At 39.9% G+C, this 22,906-nt stretch overlaps 1 protein-coding gene and 1 long non-coding RNA gene across 2 annotated transcripts in view; one reads left to right on the top strand and one right to left on the bottom strand.

The window, feature by feature from the left end:
• The window catches only part of SGK1 (serum/glucocorticoid regulated kinase 1), a 146,363-nt gene that overhangs the window by 48,196 nt on the left and 75,261 nt on the right, over window positions 1-22,906 (top strand). The window contains exon 2 of the mRNA XM_056566587.1: window positions 7,429-7,650. Coding sequence (XP_056422562.1) covers window positions 7,429-7,650 — 222 coding nt within the window. The remainder of the gene's footprint in view (window positions 1-7,428; window positions 7,651-22,906) is intronic.
• Window positions 705-14,857, bottom strand: LOC130362319 (uncharacterized). Its single transcript, XR_008891356.1, has 4 exons — window positions 14,698-14,857; window positions 14,194-14,254; window positions 12,706-12,830; window positions 705-1,274 (listed from the first exon to the last, which is right to left on the bottom strand). It is a non-coding gene; the product is annotated as an uncharacterized LOC130362319 (long non-coding RNA).

Raw genomic sequence — 22,906 nt, 5'->3', positions numbered from 1 at the left:
TTGCGTGAATAGAATATGTTACTTTCCAGCATGTGTTTAAGCTACATATAGAAACTTTTCTATAGTAATAATAAATGTGAGTAAATAAACAGAACAAATTAGAAATGTATTTTTTCTCTTCTGACAGGTGCACTTGTTTGTTCCATTTGTGCAGCTAGCCTGCTGCCAATAATGTAGGTGTATTACCATACAGTCTGTTATGACAGCCAGAGAAAAAATTGGCTATCATTTTAGATAATGAAAGCTATTGCATAGCCAGAATAAAGACAGGATAACCAGTACTGTGTGGTTATAATACATTGTAAATTCAGATAATTACATTATTATGTAACATTAGGTAATTATTAATTTACACTAGAAATCAGAATACTAAGGACTCATTTAGACTTCTGTATGGATACAAATAAAATATGAATGCGTTATACAGATACTTTTTTTCCCCAATTTTATTAAGTTAGTGATTCTGTATTATATCTATTTTTGTTCCCTATTTGGTTTCAGTTTCTTTTTCAACTAGAATTGTTCCTTTTTTAGTTAAAGGATTAACTATATTTTTTGTTGCTGATATATTGGTTTAATAAAACTTCTACAAGATACAATTCGTACCAATGGATCTGTTTTATTAATAGATATGGTAGAACATAAGGAAGATGACAAGCCCATAAAACTGCGTGTCTTAAAAAAAAAAAAAAACTGAAGTGCAAACAAAACAATTGAAATGCATTGGCATTTTTTTTATTTTTTTATTAAAACCGTTTCCTGACACATAATATGTAATAAATACAACTTGCTTTGGGTATAAAATAACCGTTCTGGCCCACTCTCTGTATTAACTTATTGTGATGATACATTCTGCTTCCCTGCTGATGTTCTGAACATGTACTTTGGCCAGTCATTGGCTGCAATATATTCACAATGGTATTAGCAGAGCAGGAAGAGCACGTCATCAGGGTAAGTAAGCACAGAAACCATGGCGGGCCAGAACACCATCACTGGACTGGACTGGCAGGTTGCAGTTGTTAATGGTCACTGGACTCTGGCAGGTTGCAGTTGTTTATGGTCACTGGACTCTGGCAGGTTGCAGTTGTTTATGGTCACTGGACTCTGGCAGGTTGCAGTTGTTTATGGTCACTGGACTCTGACAGGTTGCAGTTGTTTATGGTCACTGGACTCTGGCAGATTGCAGTTGTTTATGGTCACTGGACTCTGGCAGGTTGCAGTTGTTTATGGTCCCTGGACTCTGGCAGGTTGCAGTTGTTAATGTCTCAAACTCCCTTTAAAAAATAGAAATATTACAGTATTAGTGAGTCCTTATGAAGAGGAACATTCCCTAACAGCAGAATTATAAGTTTGCTATCATTCTGGTATTATATAGTATCTCAGTTTCAAATTTGTGGTTCAATGTAATCTGTATCAGGGTACAATCCCTAAATCAGTAAGATTAGATTTAAAGTAAATTTCATTGATTTTCTTTTGCTTTTCAATTGCTACACTACTGTTTTCCAAATACCAGGCAATAATATTTGAGGACCCACAGCCTAAGATACAATACATGCTCAAACTAGTGTTGTGCCTGTTGTGCAGCTCTTCCAGGTGAGCAGGAAAGTTCTTTGGGATCTGTCACTGCTGTTTTGATATACCGCTCCATACAGCTTTTCTACATAATATGCTTGACAAAATATAAAGGAAAGAATTTAGGCAAAGATCAAGCAAAAGCAAAAATGACTTCTAATACACATAGATGCCAGTATAGCAGAGCAGCGTGAATGACTTTTTTTTTGTAATTACTTGTTTCCAGCCATGTTTTCTTAACTAAGACAATATTATTGCCATCAGTTCAATTGTATTTTGTGCTATAAGCACATCCTGTGCCACACCGAGATCACTTTTAGCTATAACCCAAGGCTGAAGGTGAGAGAAATGTGAGTTTTGATTATATGACACGGGTACACTCTGTTCTGTAAGGAACTATGTTCTCTATTAACAGCCCTAATCTAGGATTCTCAGTTACATCCTTCATAGGGGTGCCAGCTCTGGGTGTGTTACCTAAAGACCAATAATCTTTATGTATTATTTTAAGAAATGTAACAGACTATTTGCCCATTTGCCATTTTTGATTTGTATATAAGTAGTATAACCTTCTAGTCATGTTAATCCCTGGTGGAAGGTTACAATTTTTCTGATACACTAAATATAGTAGGGTGGCACAAAGGCTGTTTGGTATTTGGTGGAACACAGAACGGATGTGCTTTTTGTGAATAACACCAAAGTGCAGGGATATTCTCACCTAGAGGCAATGCAAAGCAATCAATTTAATGGAACCCAGTGAAATATAGCACAATGGTGTATGATGTAACACGGCAATCCAATCTTGGACAAAGCCATAGTATGTGTAGGATGCTAAATATTTAGTGCTTGAATGTTCTGATATAAAAGACAAAAACAAGTTTAACTGCTGCCAAAGGGGTCTAACTGTTGCCCATTGACTAAAACATGGCTATTGCATTCAGCAGCCTTTTAGTTTAACACAACAGAAATACAACCTGAGGATTTATGAAAACCAAGATTAACAAATTAAAAACTCTTTGTTTTTTTATTAAAGAAAATGTGTACAGCACAATTTCCGTCATATCACATATTTTAACATGCACAAACATCAAAATCTGAGTTTAAAATCAGAAACACATTTCCTTGCAGGCATCATGGAAAATGTTTCTACAAAAGTCTGCATAAAGCATTACTCCTTCCAAAATTACTAAACAATCACAGATCTCTCCCCTGACTGCAGGAAAATGTAAAAATAGAAAGAATCTGGGGGTCAGTTAGAGGGGTTTTTAATTCATTTTAGAGACACAAAACTCTTTCAAAAATTTTAAAATCATAAACAGGACACATGACAGACAGCACAATATATTGCAAAGAATTATTATGATTCCATGCAGTGCCATTCTTACTGAAAAATGATGGAAACAATGGAAATTTAACAGACTTGATTATAAGTCAAAGGGGGACATGTATCATTATTTGTGTATGGTAGAAGCATTTTACCCCTTTTCCCGAAATTCTAAATTATGTGCAGAAGCGCTAAATTTATCAATCAAGTGCAATGAGCTTCATAAATTGCGGGTAAATATAGTAATCTCCTAAATCCACTCTTTGGAAAATAGAATCAATGATTTAGAGCATCTTGCTACGTTAAGTCCAAGATGGCTTATATTTGCGTAAAAAAAACAGCTCTTGCGGCAAAATTTTTGGTGTAAAAAAAAAGTACGCAGTTAATAAATCCATGTGTACTATAGATGTCACTCCAAGGTACCCTGATTCAGCCACATCTGGAGGACATGCTCTACCAAAACGTGCGCAAAAAAATTGCGCAAAAAAAGGGCTTGCGCAAAATTTTGCGCAAAAAAATACACACAAAACAGGGGTAAAATCTTTGATACATGTCCCCCACAGAGTCTACTTTAAACTTGGTTATCTAATATATATAGTCACTTTTTACTTTTATTATGGTCAGTATTTTACATCAGTTTTGTAGGTGAAAACCAGGAGTAAAACCTCACAGAGAAAAACTATAAGATAATAATTTATAGCTGTTCCATGTATATACCTTTTCTTAATTTTAATTCTTATTTGGGCATAATTATTATAAAATTCGAATCATATTGCTTGTTTTTGGGTCAGACATGTTTCACTATGTGATTACTGCTCCACCTCAAAATGTATATGTATCTTAGCAATGCATCAGTTATAGCCATGTACTGTACAGTAAGAACTGAATTCTTCAGAGCATAGCATGACACACTAAGTGATGATTGTAAACTACAATGAACAGCATCTGGCACATAGTAATGTCAGCTGTGCATCTGGATCTGATCAGTCATGATATAACTTTCAGCACAGGAACAAAAGGTCAACATTTTGCTATTCCTATCAAAGTTTGGATATCTTAATCTTATTTACACGAAAATGTGGAATTCATGTTAATTGGTGGAATGTGTTGAAAATCTATGCAGTCGGTTAGTAAATTTTTTTTTTTAAATGTGACACAATGTTATGGGTGGCACTCCGGCCATTCATTCTGGCCGTGAGCACTCTCTCCCTGCCGGTACCAGTGGCTCCGGGACTCGCGACGTGTCTGCATGCGGGTCCCGGGCATTACTATGGGCAACGCTCTGGCCATTCAGCCCAGCCGTGAGCGCACCCCTTCCTATGATTGCGGTGGCCCCGGGACTCGCTGTGTAGTAAGCGCCTGCACACAAGTCCCGGGCATCTCCCGGGTGCTCGAGGCCTCTCTCTGTTTGCACTCCACCAGCAAGTCCCCTTTTTTAGGGCACCCGCACGCCGGTGCTGCTAGATTTCAAGGGCCAGTGCGCCCTTAATTAATCTGCTGCAGGGCAGACCTTATTTATGTCTGGCACATCATGGTGCCGGATCTTCGTACCTTGTGCCAAGAGAAAGCGTTTCTACTGTGATTGCCTATTTTGTGTTCTTAACCTCCTGCTTGTGACCTGACCTTGCTCCATTGCCGCCTGCCTCCTGACCTAGTGCTCATGACCTGACCTTGCTCCTTTGCCGCCTGCCCTTCTGACCTGTGCTTGTCCTGACTATGTCTCACCATGTGTGCCAAGTTACATCTGGGCAACCTGTGTGGATGGATCATACCAGGGGAAGCAACCTGGGTGCTGCCTGCCACAGCAAGTCCATCTTGCTTTGCAGTGGGCTCTGGTGAAAACCAGCGGCAGCTTAGACTCCGCTCCCTGGTACGGTTTAGCCATTGTCCAGACAGGCCAGTGGATCCCCTACCCAGCCACTTACACATAATAGTTATTAATTTATTTGTTTATTGATTTATTAGTGTAGGGTGATAAATATGAAATATTACCCACAATAAATTATCTTTATGGTTTATTGCCCGAAGTGGGTTACATAAAAGGAGTAGTGATTCCTTTATGTTACTATCTTTAGTAACATTTTTCTGACATTAGAATGGAGCAGTCACTAGTAGCTCCTCTGCTAAGGTACAGAGAGCACACATGGCAATCCTTCTCACTGCAACTTTGATCAGAGGTGAAAAGGTCTATTAGGGAGATTTATCAAAATCTGTGTAGAGGAAGAGTGGTGAAGTTGTCCTTAGCAACCAATCAGATGGCTTCTTTAATTTTTAAAAAGCCCTCTGACAAATTAAAGCAGCAATCTGATTGGTTGACTGATTGGTTGTTATGGGCAAGTGGTCAGCTTGTCATCTGCACAGGTTTTGATATTTCTCTCCATATGTGTCTCCATATGTGGGACTTGTGGTAGCTTGAAAAGAACTTGGCAGGGGTTTTGGGCAGAGGTTGGAGTGGGACTAAAATAATAAGAAACTTGTAAGTTAAGTTTCCTTACCCTGGGTGTCATTATGCAAAAGTGCAGAATTTAGCTATCTATCCATATAGTACAGGGGTCATATGTATAATATACTTGCAATGAAAGTGCCCAGGCTGTAAAAGATCTAAATCAAGAACTAAGTTTACCCACAAGTGAAACTGTTACATTTATGCAATATCTAGAAGGGAACTGTTGCTACATGGAGTCATCAACCATCTCAATTGAAGCATACATCCCTCCCAAATAATGAACAACTTATTCTGTAAAAATAAAGCCCTCATTTGGCTATGTTGACAAAAAAAATGATAGCACTTAGAATGCTACAATGAAGAAAAATGGGCAATAAAATTGCCTTGGTCACTAAGGGTGCCGTCACATATGCCCATTCAGTACTGACCAGATCACCGTCCACAATTGATGGCAAAGTGCATTAGTTGTGGCATGGTCCGGTGCCCATCTGGCCTGTCCGGTGATCTGGCATCCCAGTTGAGACACTGGATTCATCTTAAGTGACTCTTCTACAGCTCAAGAGGAAGACTGAGCCGGATCGCTGAACATATGTGACGGCACCCTTAGGGGGTAAATGTTTGGTTTGGCCAAATTGAACGATAGTGTCAAGTGCAGAGAAGATGACTATGTTGGCAGCTTTCTGTGGCCAATAATTATCAGCTACCTGGATTCCATACAATGATCATCAATGAGTATTTTGAATTTTCAGACCACTAGCAGTTAAAGCCCACATAAGAGGTTCTTAGGTGTTTCTTGCCTGATATTCACAAAGTGCTGTGCAGGGGAACAGTTGACCAGTTACCCATTGCAGCCAATCAAATACCTTCTTTCAGTTTTAAAAATGCCTTTAAAAATGAAAAAAGTGATCTGATTGATTGCTATGGGCAACTGGCTAACTTTTCCTCTGCACAGATCTTTAGAAATCTCCCCCAAAATGTTTTGACACCTTTACATATGTAACAAAGCTCTGTGTCAACCACTGTTAGGAAGCCGTCACACATGTCTGTTGATCCAGCTCAATTTCCTTCCGGCAATGTAGAAGGCATGTAGAGGCATTGGAGGGAAAATAGTCATTTAGCTGATCCTATTCATTTGAATGGGACAGTTAAGATTTAACCGGCATCTCAATTGGACAGGCTGAATGGAGGAACACATCTTGTAGCACTTTACCATCAGATGTGGCTGGTTATCTGCCCTACCCTTAAAATGGTGTCAAGTAGTTCCCAAATCACTGTCACAATATTTCCACCTACATTTTTTTCCTGTGTCCCCCAGTGTAGGATACACAGTCCTTTCTTCTGGTCATGTGTTTTTCCATTCCCCTTCCTACACAAACCTCTCCAAGGGTCCTTACTTAGGTCAGTCTTTTCCACTGAATCTCCTCCTCCTCCAGGTTGCAGAGACACACATAAGAAAGGCATGCTGGGAACTGTAGTCCAGTGCACTTCCTGAGGAGAGGTGCTGATGCATACTGTTGTTATCCTCTGCTTGGCACAAGCTGCCAAATCCACTGTACACAATGCTTTCCTTACAGGAGTTACACTTATATTAACATCTTAACTACTGTAATCACCGAATCAGTGAAGGCTATTGGTTATCACAGGTAAACAGTCAATAATGGGGGTTCAGTCTTAGGCTATGTTCCCACAGTTGTTCACATTGGTCCCGCTCCGTTCTGCACTTTTTTTTTCTCCTTTCACTAAATGTCCCATGAAACAGGATGGAGCACAATGGAAACTGTCAGGTCCCGATGGACCTCATTCAATTGCGCATGCACTATTTTTTCTCTGCTAAACTCCCGTTGTTCTGACGGAATTGCTGATAGAACAGCAAAGTCCGACGGCAATGTGATCCTTACCTACAGTGAGCAGATGAATGTTAGGTTTTGAGAGTTCAGTTAGTAAACTTTATTTTTATGGAGTAAAAAATATTTATACCTGTTTTAACCTTGATAAACCAGTTTTCAATGCATCTTTTGAACACCATAAAAACAAATGAAATCTAACCATGTTGGTGAGATATATTCTAATTTTTGTAAAAATTCTCTAGGTAAGACGATGGATAAAGAAGCCGTCATCCAGCAAAGACAAACACCAGAATAAGCACTTGAAATACACACCTGGATCAACTGTGATGCATATTACACCTACACCAGAGGATTCTGAGTTTTCACCATGTCAAAGTTACTTAGACAGCCATTCATTTGACAGCTATACAACTCCTCATGAATCACAGATGCACCACTGGGAAAGCCAAAGAAGCTGCAACAATGTAAGTTTATAATTATAGTCTCCTAACAGATAACACTTGTCAAGTTTCTGTACTATCAACGCTAAAAGTAAAGGCCTGCTAACCCTGGCCAAGTCTCACAATTGACTTGTTTCTGAGCAAGTGTAATGATCAACAATAAAGGACTAAACTATATATTTTTTATATACTTGTTTATGTTTTTATCACTGATCTAAAAAAATAACAGATCTACCGAATGTGCTTAAAACAATTGCATTAGTAGGTAATAAAGTGTAAAATGTCCCTTTTCTATTGGAGGCACTTGACATTACAGTTTATGTTATTCTACTATTGAAGGTACAGTACAAGGGTGTCAAAAGTTGTTTTCAGAAGATAGTGTTTTGCCAGCTTATAACAGACAGCCTAAAGGGGTTTACTGGCTTAGGTGGCACAACATGAAAAGGAGACTAATATAAGAAGATAATACAACATCCATGGAGAAAAAATATCCCCTAAAACTTCTCCAGTTAAAAAACAGAAACATGATAATAAGAACAAAACATGGTGCTCTATGGCATGGGAGTTTTGAACCTTGTAAAATTTTTAGTCAGCGCTATGACTAAGAACCTTACAAAGTGGTGATAACGCACCATTTTGTTCTTATGATGATATTATTTTTTGTATTGGAATAAAAGAGGATGAGTTATATGGATAAGACAGGATTAGGCCATTCACAATAGGAAGTGATCAGAGCTCATCCTTCACCCCTGCACAATGATCTCTGTAGAGATCACAGAGAATGCCTAGAAATGCTCTCATAGAAATCAATGGTTTAGCTCTAGTCTATGGCTTCTAACTCTAAATGTGCAAAAAGCTCCACAGAAACATGGATTGCACAGATAGGGGAGATTGTGTTTCCTTGTTTCTTTCACTTAAGATAAGCAGTGTCAGAAATGTCTGTCACTTTATAGAAAACAAAAATTCATTTTGCCAACAGCTATTTTAATGTCTACGGATGATGAAAAGTAACTAACCTGTGAATTGGCAAAGACTAATATAATTGTAGATCTTGCTTTAATAAGATTAGTAATTATATACCAAGAACATGATATCACAAGATATTGCCAATAACAGGTCCAGCTTGTAAGTAAAACACCAATCACCATGAACTGGAGAAATGTAAAGAATTTGTGTTAATGGAAATAATTTCATTCCTGGTTTCTGTCTATTATTCATCTGACAACATGTTTTATATTATTTATCAAGTATATTAGAATGCATTATGTCTTCAGCTGTGTAAATAACTGCACAAAGAAGCTTTCACCAACATCTACTACATACAGTTATAAATGCGTAAATAGCACAAAAATACACTCGGTTTAATCTGTATAGTGACAGCAGTTTATTTTGGGAAGTTTTATATATTTTCTTAAAGGAAACCCCTCTCTTAACCCCTTAAGGACTGAGCCCTTTTTCACCTTAAGGACTCGGCCATTTTTTGCAAATCTGACCACTGTCACTTTAAACATTAATAACTCTGGAATGCTTTTAGTTATCATTCTGATTCCGAGATTGTTTTTTCGTGACATATTCTACTTTAACGTAGTGGTAAAATTTTTTGGTAACTTGCATCCTTTCTTGGTGAAAAATCCCAAAATTTGATGAAAAATTTGAAAATTTTGCATTTTTCTAACTTTGAAGCTCTCTGCTTGTAAGGAAAATGGATATTCAAAATAATTTTTTTTTATTCGCATATATAATATGTCTACTTTATATTTGCATCATTAAATTGATGAGTTTTTACTTTTGGAAGACACCAGAGGGCTTCAAAGTTCCGCAGCAATTTTCCAATTTTTCACAAAATTTTGAAACTCGCTTTTTTTCAGGGACCAGTTCAGGTTTGAAGTGGATTTGAAGGGTCTTCATATTAGAAATACCCCATAAATGACCCCATTATAAAAACTGCACCCCCGAAAGTATTCAAAATGACATTCTGTAAGCGTTTTAACCCTTTACGGGTTTCACAGGAATAGCAGCAAAGTGAAGGAGAAAATACACAATCTTCATTTTTTACACTCGCTTGTTCTTGTAGACCCAATTTTTTAATTTTTGCAAGGGGTAAAAAGGAGAAAATTTTTACTTGTATTTGAAACCCAATTTCTCTCGAGTAAGGACATACCTCATATGTCCATGTTAATTGTTCAGCGGGCGCAGTAGAGGGCTCAGAAGGGAAGGAGCGTCAAATGGTTTTTGGGGGGCATGTCACCTTTAGGAAGCCCCTATGGTGCCAGAACTGCAAAAAACCCCACATGGCATACCATTTTGGAAACTAGACCCCTCGGGGAACGTAACAAGGGGTAATGTGAACCTTAATATCCCACAGGTGATTCACGACTTTTGCATATGTAAAAAAAAAAAAAAATTTTACCTAAAATGCTTGGTTTCCCTAAAGTTTTACATTTTTAAAAAGGGTAATAGGAGAAAATACACCCCAAAATTTGAAGCACAATTTCTCCCGATTCAGAAAACACCCCATATGGGGGTGAAAAGTGCTCTGCTGGCGCACTACAGGTCTCAGAAGAGAAGGAGTCACATTTGGCTTTTTTGAAGGAAATTTTGCTCTGGGGGCATGCCGCATTTAGGAAGCCCCTATGGTGCCAGGACAGCAAAAAAAAACACATGGCATACCATTTTGGAAACTAGACCCCTCGGGGAACGTAACAAGGGGTAAAGTGAACCTTAATACCCTACAGGTGTTTCACGACTTTTGCATATGTAAAAAAAAATAAAAAAATTTACCTAAAATGCTTGGTTTCCCAAAAAATTTACATTTATACAAAGGGTTAAAGCAGAAAATACCCCCCAAAATTTGAAGCCCAATTTCTCCCGATTCAGAAAACACCCCATATGGGGGTGAAAAGTGCTCTGTTGGCGCACTACAGGTCTCAGAAGAGAAGGAGTCACATTTGGCTTTTTGAAAGCAAATTTTGCTCTGGGGGCATGCCGCATTTAGGAAGCCCCTATGGTGCCAGGACCGCAAAAAATACCCACATGGCATACCATTTTGGAAACTAGAGCCCTCGGGGAATGTAACAAGGGGTTAAGTGAACCTTAATACCCCACAGGCGTTTCACGACTATTGCATATGTAAAAAAAATTAAAAAAAATTTTACCTAAAATGCTTCTTTTCCCAAAAACTTTACATTTTTAAAAAGGGTAAAAGCAGAAAATACCCCCCAAAATTTGAAGCCCAATTTCTCCCGAGTACGGCGATACCCCATATGTGACCCTTAACTGTTGCCTTGAAATACGACAGGGCTCCAAAGTGAGAGCGCCATGCGCATTTGAGGCCTAAATTAGGGATTGCATAGGGGTGGACATAGGGGTATTCTACGCCAGTGATTCCCAAACAGGGTGCCTCCAGCTGTTGCAAAACTCCCAGCATGCCTGGACAGTCAACGGCTGTCCGACAATACTGGGAGTTGTTGTTTTGCAACAGCTGGAGGCTCCGTTTTGGAAACCATGGCGTACCAGATGTTTTTCATTTTTATTGGGGAGGGGAGGGGGGCTGTGTAGGGGTATGTGTATATGTAGTGTTTTTTACTTTTTATTTTATTTTTTGTGGTAGTGTAGTGTAGTGTTTTTAGGGTACAGTCGCACGGGCGGGGGGTTCACAGTAGTTTCTCGCTGGCAGTTTGAGCTGTTGCAGAAAATTTGCTGCAGCTCAAACTTGCAGCCCGATACCTACTGTAAGCCTCCGCCCATGTGAGTGTACCCTGTACATTCACATTGGGGGGGACATCCAGCTGTTGCATAACTACAACTCCCAGCATGCGCTGACAGACTGTACATGCTGAGAGTTTTAGTTTTGCAACAGCTGTAGGCACACTGGTTATGTATCACGGAGTTTGTGACCTTACTCAGTGTTTCAAAACCAGTGTGCCTCCAGCTGTTGCAAAACTACAACTCCCAGCATGTACGGTGCATGGTGTAAGGTGACTGCTGGGAGTTGTAGTTTGCAACAGCTGGAGGCACACCGGTCGTGAAACACTGAGTTAGGTAAAAAAAAAAACTCTAAGTTTCACAACCAGTGTGCCTTCAGCTGTTGCAAAACTACAACTCTCAGCAGTCACCGACAGCCAACGGGCATGCTGGGAGTTGTAGTTATGCAACCAGCAGATGCACCACTACAACTCCCAGCATGCACTTTAGCTGTTTGTGCAAGCTGGGAGTTGTAGTTATACAACAGCTGAAGGTACACTTTTCCATAGAAATAATGTGCCTCCAGCTGTTGCAAAACCATAAGTCCCAGCATGCCCATAAGGGAATGCTGGGAGTTGTGGTGGTCTGCCTCCTGCTGTTGCATAACTACAGCTCCCAGCATGCCCTTTTTGCATGCTGGGAGCTGTTGCTAAGCAACAGTAGGAGGCTGTAACTCACCTCCTGCTGCTGCTCCATCGCAGGCTGTCCCTCGCCGCCGCCGTCGCTCCTGGGGCCCCGATCCCAACATGGACGCCGGGGATCGGGGTCCCCAGCACCCGGGGTCGTCTTCCCGCACCCGCTCACGCCCTCCGGAAGAGGGGCGGAGCGGGTGCGGGAGTGACGCCCGCAGCAGGCGCCCTGATTGGTCGGCCGGTAATCCGGCCGACGAATCAGGGCGATCGTGAGGTGGCACCAGTGCCACCTCACCCCTGCAGGCTCTGGCTGTTCGGGGCCGTCAGAGACGGCCCCGAACAGCCAGTAATTCCGGGTCACCGGGTCACTGGAGACCCGATTGACCCGGAATCGCCGCAGATCGCTGGACTGAATTGTCCAGCGATCTGCGGCGATCGCCGACATGGGGGGGGCATAATGACCCCCCTGGGCGATATGCCGGGATGCCTGCTGAACGATTTCAGCAGGCATCCGGCTCCGGTCCCCAACCGGCTAGCGGTGGGGGCCGGAATTCCCACGGGCGTATGGATACGCCCTGCGTCCTTAAGGACTCGGGATGCAGGGCGTATCCATACGCCCTGCGTCCTTAAGAGGTTAAACTTAAAGGAAATTTGTCATCAGTTTCACCTGCACTAACCTGTCGGTACAGACAACGATACTTACCTGATCGTATTCCGTGTTCCGGTTCTCTCGTTATCTTTTTCTGCATCTTCTGTCCCGGGGCTGACCTGGAGCAGGGGCGGAGCTACGAGATGTCACCAATTCTGCTTCTCTGCTGGGTCCTGCTGCTATCAAAAAGCAGAGAAATAAGTAAAAAGATGAACACTACAGGTTCTGAATCAGTATCTTAACCTATTTACTGATAACTTTAGTTTAGGGGAGGGTTTGGTGGTCATAGATTAATTTATTTGGATTTGATGGTCATAGTTAATTTATTGAGACCTCATTAAACAAGCCCTTTTTTGTTGGAGGGCCAATGTCAGTGATTGGCTGTAACCAAGTAACAAATGCTCAGGCAGGTCAGGTGGGAACAAGTCTGTCTCTCCTTTTTAGTTCTAAGAATGTGAAGCATGGAGAAATTACACTTGTTAAAAAAATTGACAAAAATGCCAAACAATAAAATTTAAAAAATACATTATAATCAATGGGGTCCCTCAGACAGCTATGGTGTTTGTAACATCGAAAATTCAGCACATCCATCATTTTCGTTCTTTTTGTTGCTTTGTTTGATGAACGTCATGAACTACTCCGAATACTCTTATGTATTATATGCTTTATCAGTTGTGGCAGTTTCACATATAATAAATGCTTACTATTTAACTGTCTCCCGCATACAGGAAATGAGCAATCCATATCTAGAAGAAAAGCTACAAATACTAACTGCAAATACAGTAAAGGCGTTTAAGCATGCATGGGATAGGCATAAGGCTAGCCCTTATATAAGATAGGGACAAGGACTATTGATAGTGTTCAGAATATTGGGCAGACTAGATGGGCCAAATGGTTCTAATCTGCTGATTCTATGTTTCTATGTAATTTTCTAGGTGAGCATGTATATCTTATCTGATTTGCCATTGACAGTTTACATGTCAACAAGGGCCTATTACAATGGTCTGACCAGAAGCATGTTTTAATACTGTATACTGTTTTAAGGGGTGATTCCCACCTAGACACACTGGAAAGGGCTCAAGACACAAGTATTATAGATGACACATGGTAGGTGAGGGCACTTTTACACATTTTGCACTGGGACCCATGAATTCTAAAACTTCTTGTCTTACATGATTTATTCGAGTTAAGGATAGGTGTAGTAAGTGGTATTACCTAGTATGTTAAGGGTTTGATAAAAAGGTAGTCCGAGGTTTCCTGCCTATAATGCATGCAGCATGCTGACACAGTGTTTGTTTAATATGAGCTTTAACAGGTGTTTTTTATTGACTGGGCAAGTTCATTTTTCTAGATGCAAGAAGGGATGTCGGAAGATTCTTAAGTTTCTGTGAACTTGCCAGCTGCAAACTGCTGGTGGATACAAGGTGCTTACGGATCATATTTCATTGGTGCCTTGAGATCTCTTCAAAGTGGAATCCTTGACCTTTCAATAATTGGGTGCAGAAGGGGTATAAATCTGATTGCAGCCACATGTTGGCTCACCTCAAGTCTAAAAGGGTCTGGGCTTGAAGTGTGAAATTCCAATTCCAGACTTTACTTCTGCCTGATAAAGGAAAATAGAACCTTGAGATATATTTATTTTCTGCCATCACATATTTTATGTCATTTTTATTATTATATATGAATTATTCTTTTACAACATACATCCTATAAATAAACACAAAACGGCTATGTAAATCACACAAACTGGCTGTATTGATTAATAATGGAGAATAGTCAGAGCCGTAGTAAATTAAGGATGGTCATTCAGGCAGACTCAGAAAGTCAAACCACCCCAGCACTTTATTTATAGAACAGGGTGATTCAAAGGTCTACATACGTAGGAAATAGTCTGCCTCATTTATCAAAAGTGTCAAGCAGAATAAAAAGCTAAGGTGGAAATACTCTTTAACCAGACATTTGTGCCCTTATATAATACACTAAACAGTAAGTACCTTTCATATACTGGACATTATACTATACAATAGCATGTGCCATTTAGGATACCTTTGTCTTCTAATGTGGCAGAGAGATGTTTGGGCTTCCTTAGGCACCACAGCCTTGGTATGACAAGGAACAAAGAACGAGAAGAGAGGCCGCACTCACCGAACCAGGTGCCTTCCCCGTCCTCCACCACAGCTCCCCCACCTGTTACCTAATACATGTCGTGAAGACCTGAATAAAGCCCTGGTTCAGTGAGTGCAGCCTCTCTTGTTGTTCTTTGTTCCTTGCTTTATGTGCTGCTCGGCTTTGCACCTCGGCTACAGGCTTCCAGTGAGTCATGTCATCTGTGTCATCCTGCGCCCCACTCTATGCTTTGTCTCGTATGTGCCGGATTTCTGCTCTTGCTTGCCCATAGCCTTGGTATAACTACCACCTCAATTTCTCATCTAGTCCTTGGATTGTACTTTTAGAGGCACAATACTGATGACCTGATGACCGCACACATGCAGTACAAGGTGTTATAACAATATCAGTTCTGATCTCATATGAACCTGCAAGTGACTACGTGTAGAGCCACATGTGTAATATTTAGATCCATTGTAACTCATATCTTTGCTAAATAATTCTAGGAAACTTCAATTTTGTAGGTAAACCATCTTTGTCGGAAATCTGAGGCACACATCAGTGAAATCATAAAAAAGAATGTAATATTGAGATTTACTAAGCACATTAACATTGTACGAAAATGTATGTCATTTAGAGACCAGCACGTTCACCTAGTTCCTATTATTGTTCCCATTTCTAAGTACTAATCGCTAAGCTCATTCTCCCACGTGCACACAATGTCTGCAGGGGTCTTTCTCTTCTTTTAACCAACTCTATTATTAAACGTATTTAAAAAGTCTTTATGAATTTATTCACATAGACTTATCCTGGTAAGGGGTTGATTTGTGAGCTTCAAAATAGAAAAAGCTACATTCCAATACAGCGATATTATGAAAGTGACTCAAAATAAAGGGATTTTAATTAATACAATCACTGTGAATTCCAGTATATTTTCTGCTCCACTGGCCTTGAGTGCATGGTGCTGTGTTTTTGCTGAATTGCATAGGTTATCCAGGAATAATAAAAACAGAGCTAATTTCTTCCAAAAACAGCTTTACCTTGCTCCCCAGGTTGTATTACAGCTTTACTATATTCATTTCAATGGAACAGAGCTGTAATACCACACAATCATTTTTGAAGAAATCAGCTCTGTTTTTGTAATCCTGGATAACACCTTTACAGGGGCTCAGCCAGTGATTTGTTAAGCGGGTCGTCACTGAAACCTGTCTCTGAGGGTGGATGCCAGAGCTCGCAGATGTCAGGCGAGCAGCCAGCCTACATACAGGAGATTGTGGAGGCCCCAGCACTCAGAGCCCCCACAATCAGAAACTTATCTCCTATCCTGTGGATAGGGGATAAGTTTTATCTCCCCGGCATACCACTTTAGGTAGGTCTGAAGAAAGGGAACACCACCAGTTTTCAAACATAAATGTCATAGAGAGCAGATAACCTTTAAAGTGAAGACCAAGTGACAGAATCTAGAATTAGATATAGACATTAGATTATCAGCCATAGGATATATCAACAGAATAATGTCTATAGGAATTACTGTGATCAGTTTATGTCTTCCTTTACTCAACCAGTTAAACGGGGTCAGTATTTTCCTCAGGGAGAGGGCACCACTTCTGGTGTAAAAACGGAGATTCAAGTAGGCCATTTAGCACTCTGCGGGCTTCTGGGTACAAAAATATGCAAATTAGCTCACCACACCACCTTCACAGGTAGTCCTGCAGGACGCACTACCTGTGAAGGTGGTGTGGTGAGCTAATTTACTCAACCATATACATGAAATAGCTGTTTCAAATGTCTTGACTTGTAGATATTCTTCCGCATTCCCTGTACACATGCACACTTTGCCCAGCTGAGTGCTCATGTATTCTCAATAAGCAGAGGGGAAAACTTACCACCAAAGGTTTTATTTCCCTCTCCTCACTGAGAACAAATGCTCACTCTGTTAAGTCAAGTGTGCGTATGTTTATAGTTGAGTCAGGAAGAATAGCTGTTTGCTCACCAAAACACCTGCAAAGAAACTAAATCATACTAACGCACTTTCTAATTTACTTCAGCTTCTGGCTCGCAGAGTCCTCTAGACTGAGTTCATAGCTAGTGAATGGGGCCCCAGTGAGGGGATTCTATCATTATACTGTAGATTTACAATACCAGTCCTCTATTTAACTCTTAACCATTGCCTGAAAACCTGTGTTCTGTATCAACTTAAATGTTGATATCAACATTTAAGCCAAATGTCTAACCTATCTGAAAGTTTATCACGCTATACAGTATGTAAAGGCTTTATTACTAAGTGGCCTTAGCTCTATATTCCCATGCATATACAGTAAATACATGTTACATAAAGCTGGTAAAGTACAAAGTCCTTGGTCGAGTAAGCAGATTATAAGTCAAACACAGCTGTTATATGGAAAAACAATATCTACTCAGTCAACAATTTATCTCTAATGTTATCTAAGGAAAACATTAAGGTATTGCAAATCTTATGACTATAGTATTAAAGGTAAATTAGATTCATTATTGCTCCTTTACCATCCAAGGAAATATTTTATATGTTGATATGTTATATGTTATAGATCAGTATATTACAATAAGACACAAAATATATCCTGTACCAGATGGGTTTAACATTTGTGCCATAACTGTAGTTGCTAAAACTGTAATCCAACTTGCCATATCAGACAACCTTAATCTCTATACTAAACAGTATAGCTGTATAAGGCTGAGTTCACATTAGTCCAGCTTCCGGCATAGTGTTCACCTGAGGAAAACTGATGCTGGAACTGATCCAAATAATATGAATGGGACAGTTCATCCGGCGTCTCAATTTGGACGCCGGATGGTTGAACACGCAGGACGGCGTTCCCCTGTCCGGCATCCAGAAACATTGGACGCCAGATGCTACACAACTGATGACAGCTGATGCATATTGTCATATGTGAACCCAGCCTAATAGGACATCTACCTTTCTCTTGGCCCTAGGTCTATGAAATGAACCCCTTAAAAGTGTTATCCAGGAATAAAAAAAAAAGAAAGCACATTTCTTTTAAAAACAGCACCACATTGATTCACTTCAATGGAACTGAGCTGCAATGCCACTCACAGCCTGAGGACAGGTGTGGAGCAGATTTTTAAAGAAATTAGCTGGATATCCCCTTTAAGAATGTGGCCTATTTTTTCCATCAATACGCATTAGCTTTTTTGCCTTTTCTTTTGTCTCTAGAGCCATACATTGGCAATTTTTGGGGGTTTGTTTATGCAGCATTCCAAAGTAATACATCTGCATGTGAGTACAAAAACTGCGGTACCTAATTTTTTAAGTAGCTGTATGCAAAAGTTGTAATTCTGATCTAAACCAGGGCTTCTCAAAGTTTTTTTTTTTACTTAGATCCCACCAGAAAATCCATGTTGATGCCGGGGTCATACCAATGAATACATATTACTGCACACCGCAAAGTACTGGCATGCAGTACGTGTATGACTCAACAATGCCAACAAAATAGCACCATACAGTGCAAATGATGTCCCCTAGCAACACCAATCAAATATCACTGTGCAGCATAAAATATCACTCTACCACTCTAATATCACATTGCACCACAAAATACATTCCCACTCCCCAGCCCAATTTTTACTCTTTTCTACCTTTTTCCTCACTAGTAGCAGCACAACCCCCCCCCCCCCCCTCCTTTTCTAATAGCAGATACACTCTCCTCCTTCTCCTTCGCTCCTTCTTGTATAGGAGTGAGGAGCCCCTACCAGAGAGAATTCCTAAGAGATGCTACAAGTGGGGAGAAGTGTCTTGAAATGTCTGGAACTCTTACCTCCTCTGGACCTGCCAGTAGTCTCCTGTAGTCTTCGCACTTTGCAGCTGGGTGCAGGACCTGTGAATTTATGGTCAAGTCACCATGACTAGTGTTGCTCGCGAATATTCGCAATTCGAATTTTATTCGCTAATATCGCATATTCGCGAATTCGCGAATATTCGCGAATATAGCGCTATATATTCGTAATTACGAATATTCGTTTTTTTTTTCACAGTACACATCACAGTGATCATCCCTCTCTGCTTCCAGCTTATGTGGTGTAAGAAGGCTCTAATACTACTGTGTGAGACTGGTGTGCGAATTTTCGCATATGCGAAAATTTGCATATGCTAATTTTTGCATTTGCGCATTTTCGCTTATGCTAATTTTTGTATATGCAAATTTTCGCATATGTTAATTTTCGCACACGCAAATATTCGCATATGCGAAAATAAAACGAGAATATTACGAATATGCGAATATTCGCAAATATGACGAATATTCGTCCATATATTTGCGAATTCGAATATGGCCTATGCCGCTCAACACTAACCATGACACCATTGCAGGTCTGTGCTACTAATCCAGGGCTGACATTAATAGTGCAGTTTTTGCTTGGCCAGACAACTGGCACACAAAGAAACTCTGTACCTCACCAGACAGTAAGGCCGCACCTCATATTTACAAACACAGTGATCTAGACTATTTGCAATGTTGCTTGTTTTTGCTTTTTTTTTTAGGATGCACTGGAATGTTAGATAAAAAATAGTCTCTAAGGTAAACATACCCTTTTTTAATATAAATGATCCATCAATAAGACAGAAATGTAAATGACTTTAAATGATTTCCTAGTAGTGACCTTGTAAACAGTATACCTGCTTTCTATTCTTCTGTCATCAGCTTCCCTTTAAACTTGCTATTATTGTTAATATGAATGTAATCAAGAAGTGTTCTGCATTAGGCAGAGTAATCCCAATAATCTATAATGTATGACTGTTACACAGACTACAGCATCCATATTCATTGCCATCACAGAACAGCAGGCTATGCTTTCCTTTTGGGCATAGCATCATTCTTTCCGTTCAGAATGGATTCTTTCCACAGGACATTAAAATGTAATTCACTAGAGGATATGCCCTCTTTTTTAAAGGGATTGTGGAATGTGCTGGCACTAATACAAACACGCTGCAGCGAACAGAGAGGAAACCTGACACAGCGCTGCATTACTTTTATAATGAGATAATTGTTCCACTGACAGACACATTTGCTTTCTCTGAACACTCACTAAGAACTAAAGCAAATATATTGATGTCTTCAATAATACATGGGTTTTTACATTGCATGGACCCCAATACAAAACACATCCACACGCAGTTCTGAGCCTGCAGGATCAAGGTCTCTGGTTTCCTGTGTGTCTTGGAGAAGCGCCAGGAAATAGTAGGACTTGGATTTCAATAGACAAGTGTGATAGCCTGGGGGAGTAGGGTATATGGGAGTGTAGCTGTGCGGTTACTAAGGGTGCTTGCTTAACCCTTTCTATTCGTGACGCCAGGGTGAGGGCTATTCTCTGTATGCTTGTCCTACTGCCACCCTTCCCGAGAGCAATAGGGAGATAGGAAATAATTGATTGTCCACAACCAGAGATTTGCAGAAAATTGTCGGAACATTTACTGAAGATTTGATGCAATAATGAACAGGAACAGTCCATATAACAAAGTCTATTAGAGCTTGACAAGTGGTTGGGACCTCGTGAGTCTATTGAGCTTAGGAAGATAATTGTTGCGGTGATCCACTGGTTTTAGGGGTTTAGGTTCGGTCCAGTAATCACGCTAGCTTTAGCGGGGATTGAGATTTTAACTCACGGTTTAGGTTATGCTGAGGCTGGCAGGTTTCTGGCCTAGCTTGTCTTTTGAAAGTTGCGCAGATCCATCCTGCTAGTCCGGCATCCATGAGAGCAGCAACCCAAGAGAGCGATAATTGGCTACAGCTCCCTTATATGGGCAGGGACTGGACTTAAGCTCACTGGTCCATTCAACTGTCAATCTTCTGTACAGAGAGTTATGGGTAAGCATGTGACCCAAGGACCTCCAAAGGTCCTCCAACATACCATAGAGGAATTAACATGGTCACATGACCGAAAGTCCTGCGACGCTACCAAGGTAAGCATACTAATATACATTATGTTAAATATATACATTTAGACATTACAAAAGAGGCGACTAGGGGCTGTCCCATCTGAGGGACCCTACCTGAACGTAGTGACTCTGACTTTGGGGACCACCATACAAGGTACGGTATGCAATACGGTACCGGGACACCACACAAGAATATAATTATTGCAGGAGCATGAACCCCAGCCACTTCGATAAGACTTTGACAGTAAATATTTCAGTTTTGGAATTATCTCTAAAAATGTTCTGTTCAGTGCAACATGGCACAATCTGTCCCACATTCTACGTTTTTCCTAGTAAACAACTACACAGGGATCAGACACAATGGGTTTATTAAGAAGCATCCCATATAATACAAATACAAGGAAAATATGCAACAAATACTATTGTAGCACAAAATCTCATCCATGCTAGTATGTTACAAGTATCAGCAACAGGCCCTATATGTCACTAATTGTTGCAGAACTTTGCAGCAGATTTCACCCTTCTAAGGCTAAGTGTCCACTTGTTTTTTTTCTGGCAGTTTTTGGAATACTGCCACTGCAGTTTTTGAACCAAAGTCAGAAGTATATTCAAAAGGAATAGGACATATAAAGGAAGGACTTATACTTCTCATTCCTTATGGATCCACTTCTGACTTTGGCTCAAAAACTGCAGTGGTAGTATTCCAAAAACTGCCAGAAAAAAATCCAAGTGGAAACTTAGCCTAAGGGTAGATTCCTAGGCTTGTGGTATACCACAAACGCATTTGCCAAAACAAGACCAATATAAATCAATATTGCATACATTTTTGTGGTATACTTTTTTGTGGTACATATTTGCATCCATTTTAAATGTATACTTTTTTGTTAATATGTTAAACTTTGTAAAACAGGCAAAAAAAATTATACCACACCATATGTCACTAATATACTTCAAAAGGGAAAAAACATATACCACATCATATGTCACATATTGCATTAAATTCACATTTCAAAGCATTAATTTGATGACTGTATTGTGCCCAGGCCTCTGTCAGCATGGCCCTGCCTTATAGAAATAGGGCCTCTCAAAAACTATAATTCAAATTAATTAATTAAAGCCAATTCTATTTGAATGGCTCTTGCACTTGTAATAAAATGTACAAAATATACCCATCAAATCTTGGTCCTTATGCCTTCTTGCAATACACTGTATCACAGATCCCCAAGCATAGAATCAAACCTATAAATTTATAGATTTAATTCTATGTTTGGGGATCTGTGATGTGCATACATGAACAAGTGCACTCCAGATAGTTAATTGGTATTGGAAATATTTTAGCATCTTTATATAAGGTTTGCTTTATATGTACCATCACTTTGGCACTTAATAAGAACACGGTACTCTTTTTGTTAGCTTTTAGAGAAGTAATAAAAGTTATGTTTTAAGCACCTTCTTCACACTGGTAGGGTCAGCTGGGGTTTTGCGATACTTATAATAAAATGGTAAGCTATATAATGTGCTGAATGTTTCTGTTGCCCACCTATGTAGCAGGAGAACAACTAATGCTTTGGTAACACTGGAGAAGCCTGTCCACTGCTGTGTTGTGGCTTTGTCGATAGTATATTGTCATGTATCTCTGTCATACAAGGTATGGGAGGTGTATCTTTAACACAAGGGTGGTGTAGGAAAATAAATTATATTTTGCAGCTTAAAGCTAGTATTCAAGTGAATGTATCATATCATGTATCATAGAGGTATAATCACTGTTTGTTTACTTGGTGCTCCTTGGTTTCCAAGATGATTCACAGAAGCATAATAGCCTAACCACAGAAAGTGTATCATTGCTGTATACACATAATTGTCTCAGTTACAGCCAGGTCATCTTCTTCAGGAACATTGCATCTGGTTTGTCAGGACACACAGTAGCTGGTATTCACACAGCTCAGGAAATAACCTATAATTCCCCAGCAGCAAAATAATAGGACATCACATTATGGAACATTAGTTATGCATTTTTACAAGGTTCTTGTGTAATACGATTATAGGCTGGCACAACACTCATACACTCTCCCCCAGTGTTTCTGCATTTTGCAGCACTATCGTAGTATATAGTTCTGCTTCTGGGGTTTGCTATCAAGGTCATCACTACATTGATACGTGAATCGCGCTAATGTCTGCCATTAACCCCTCAGATGCTGTGATCAATACAGATCACGG

Source organism: Hyla sarda, chromosome 3 (assembly GCF_029499605.1).
Source record: "Hyla sarda isolate aHylSar1 chromosome 3, aHylSar1.hap1, whole genome shotgun sequence".
Classification (NCBI taxonomy): domain Eukaryota; kingdom Metazoa; phylum Chordata; class Amphibia; order Anura; family Hylidae; genus Hyla; species Hyla sarda.
This window is presented reverse-complemented; position numbering and strand designations above follow the sequence as displayed.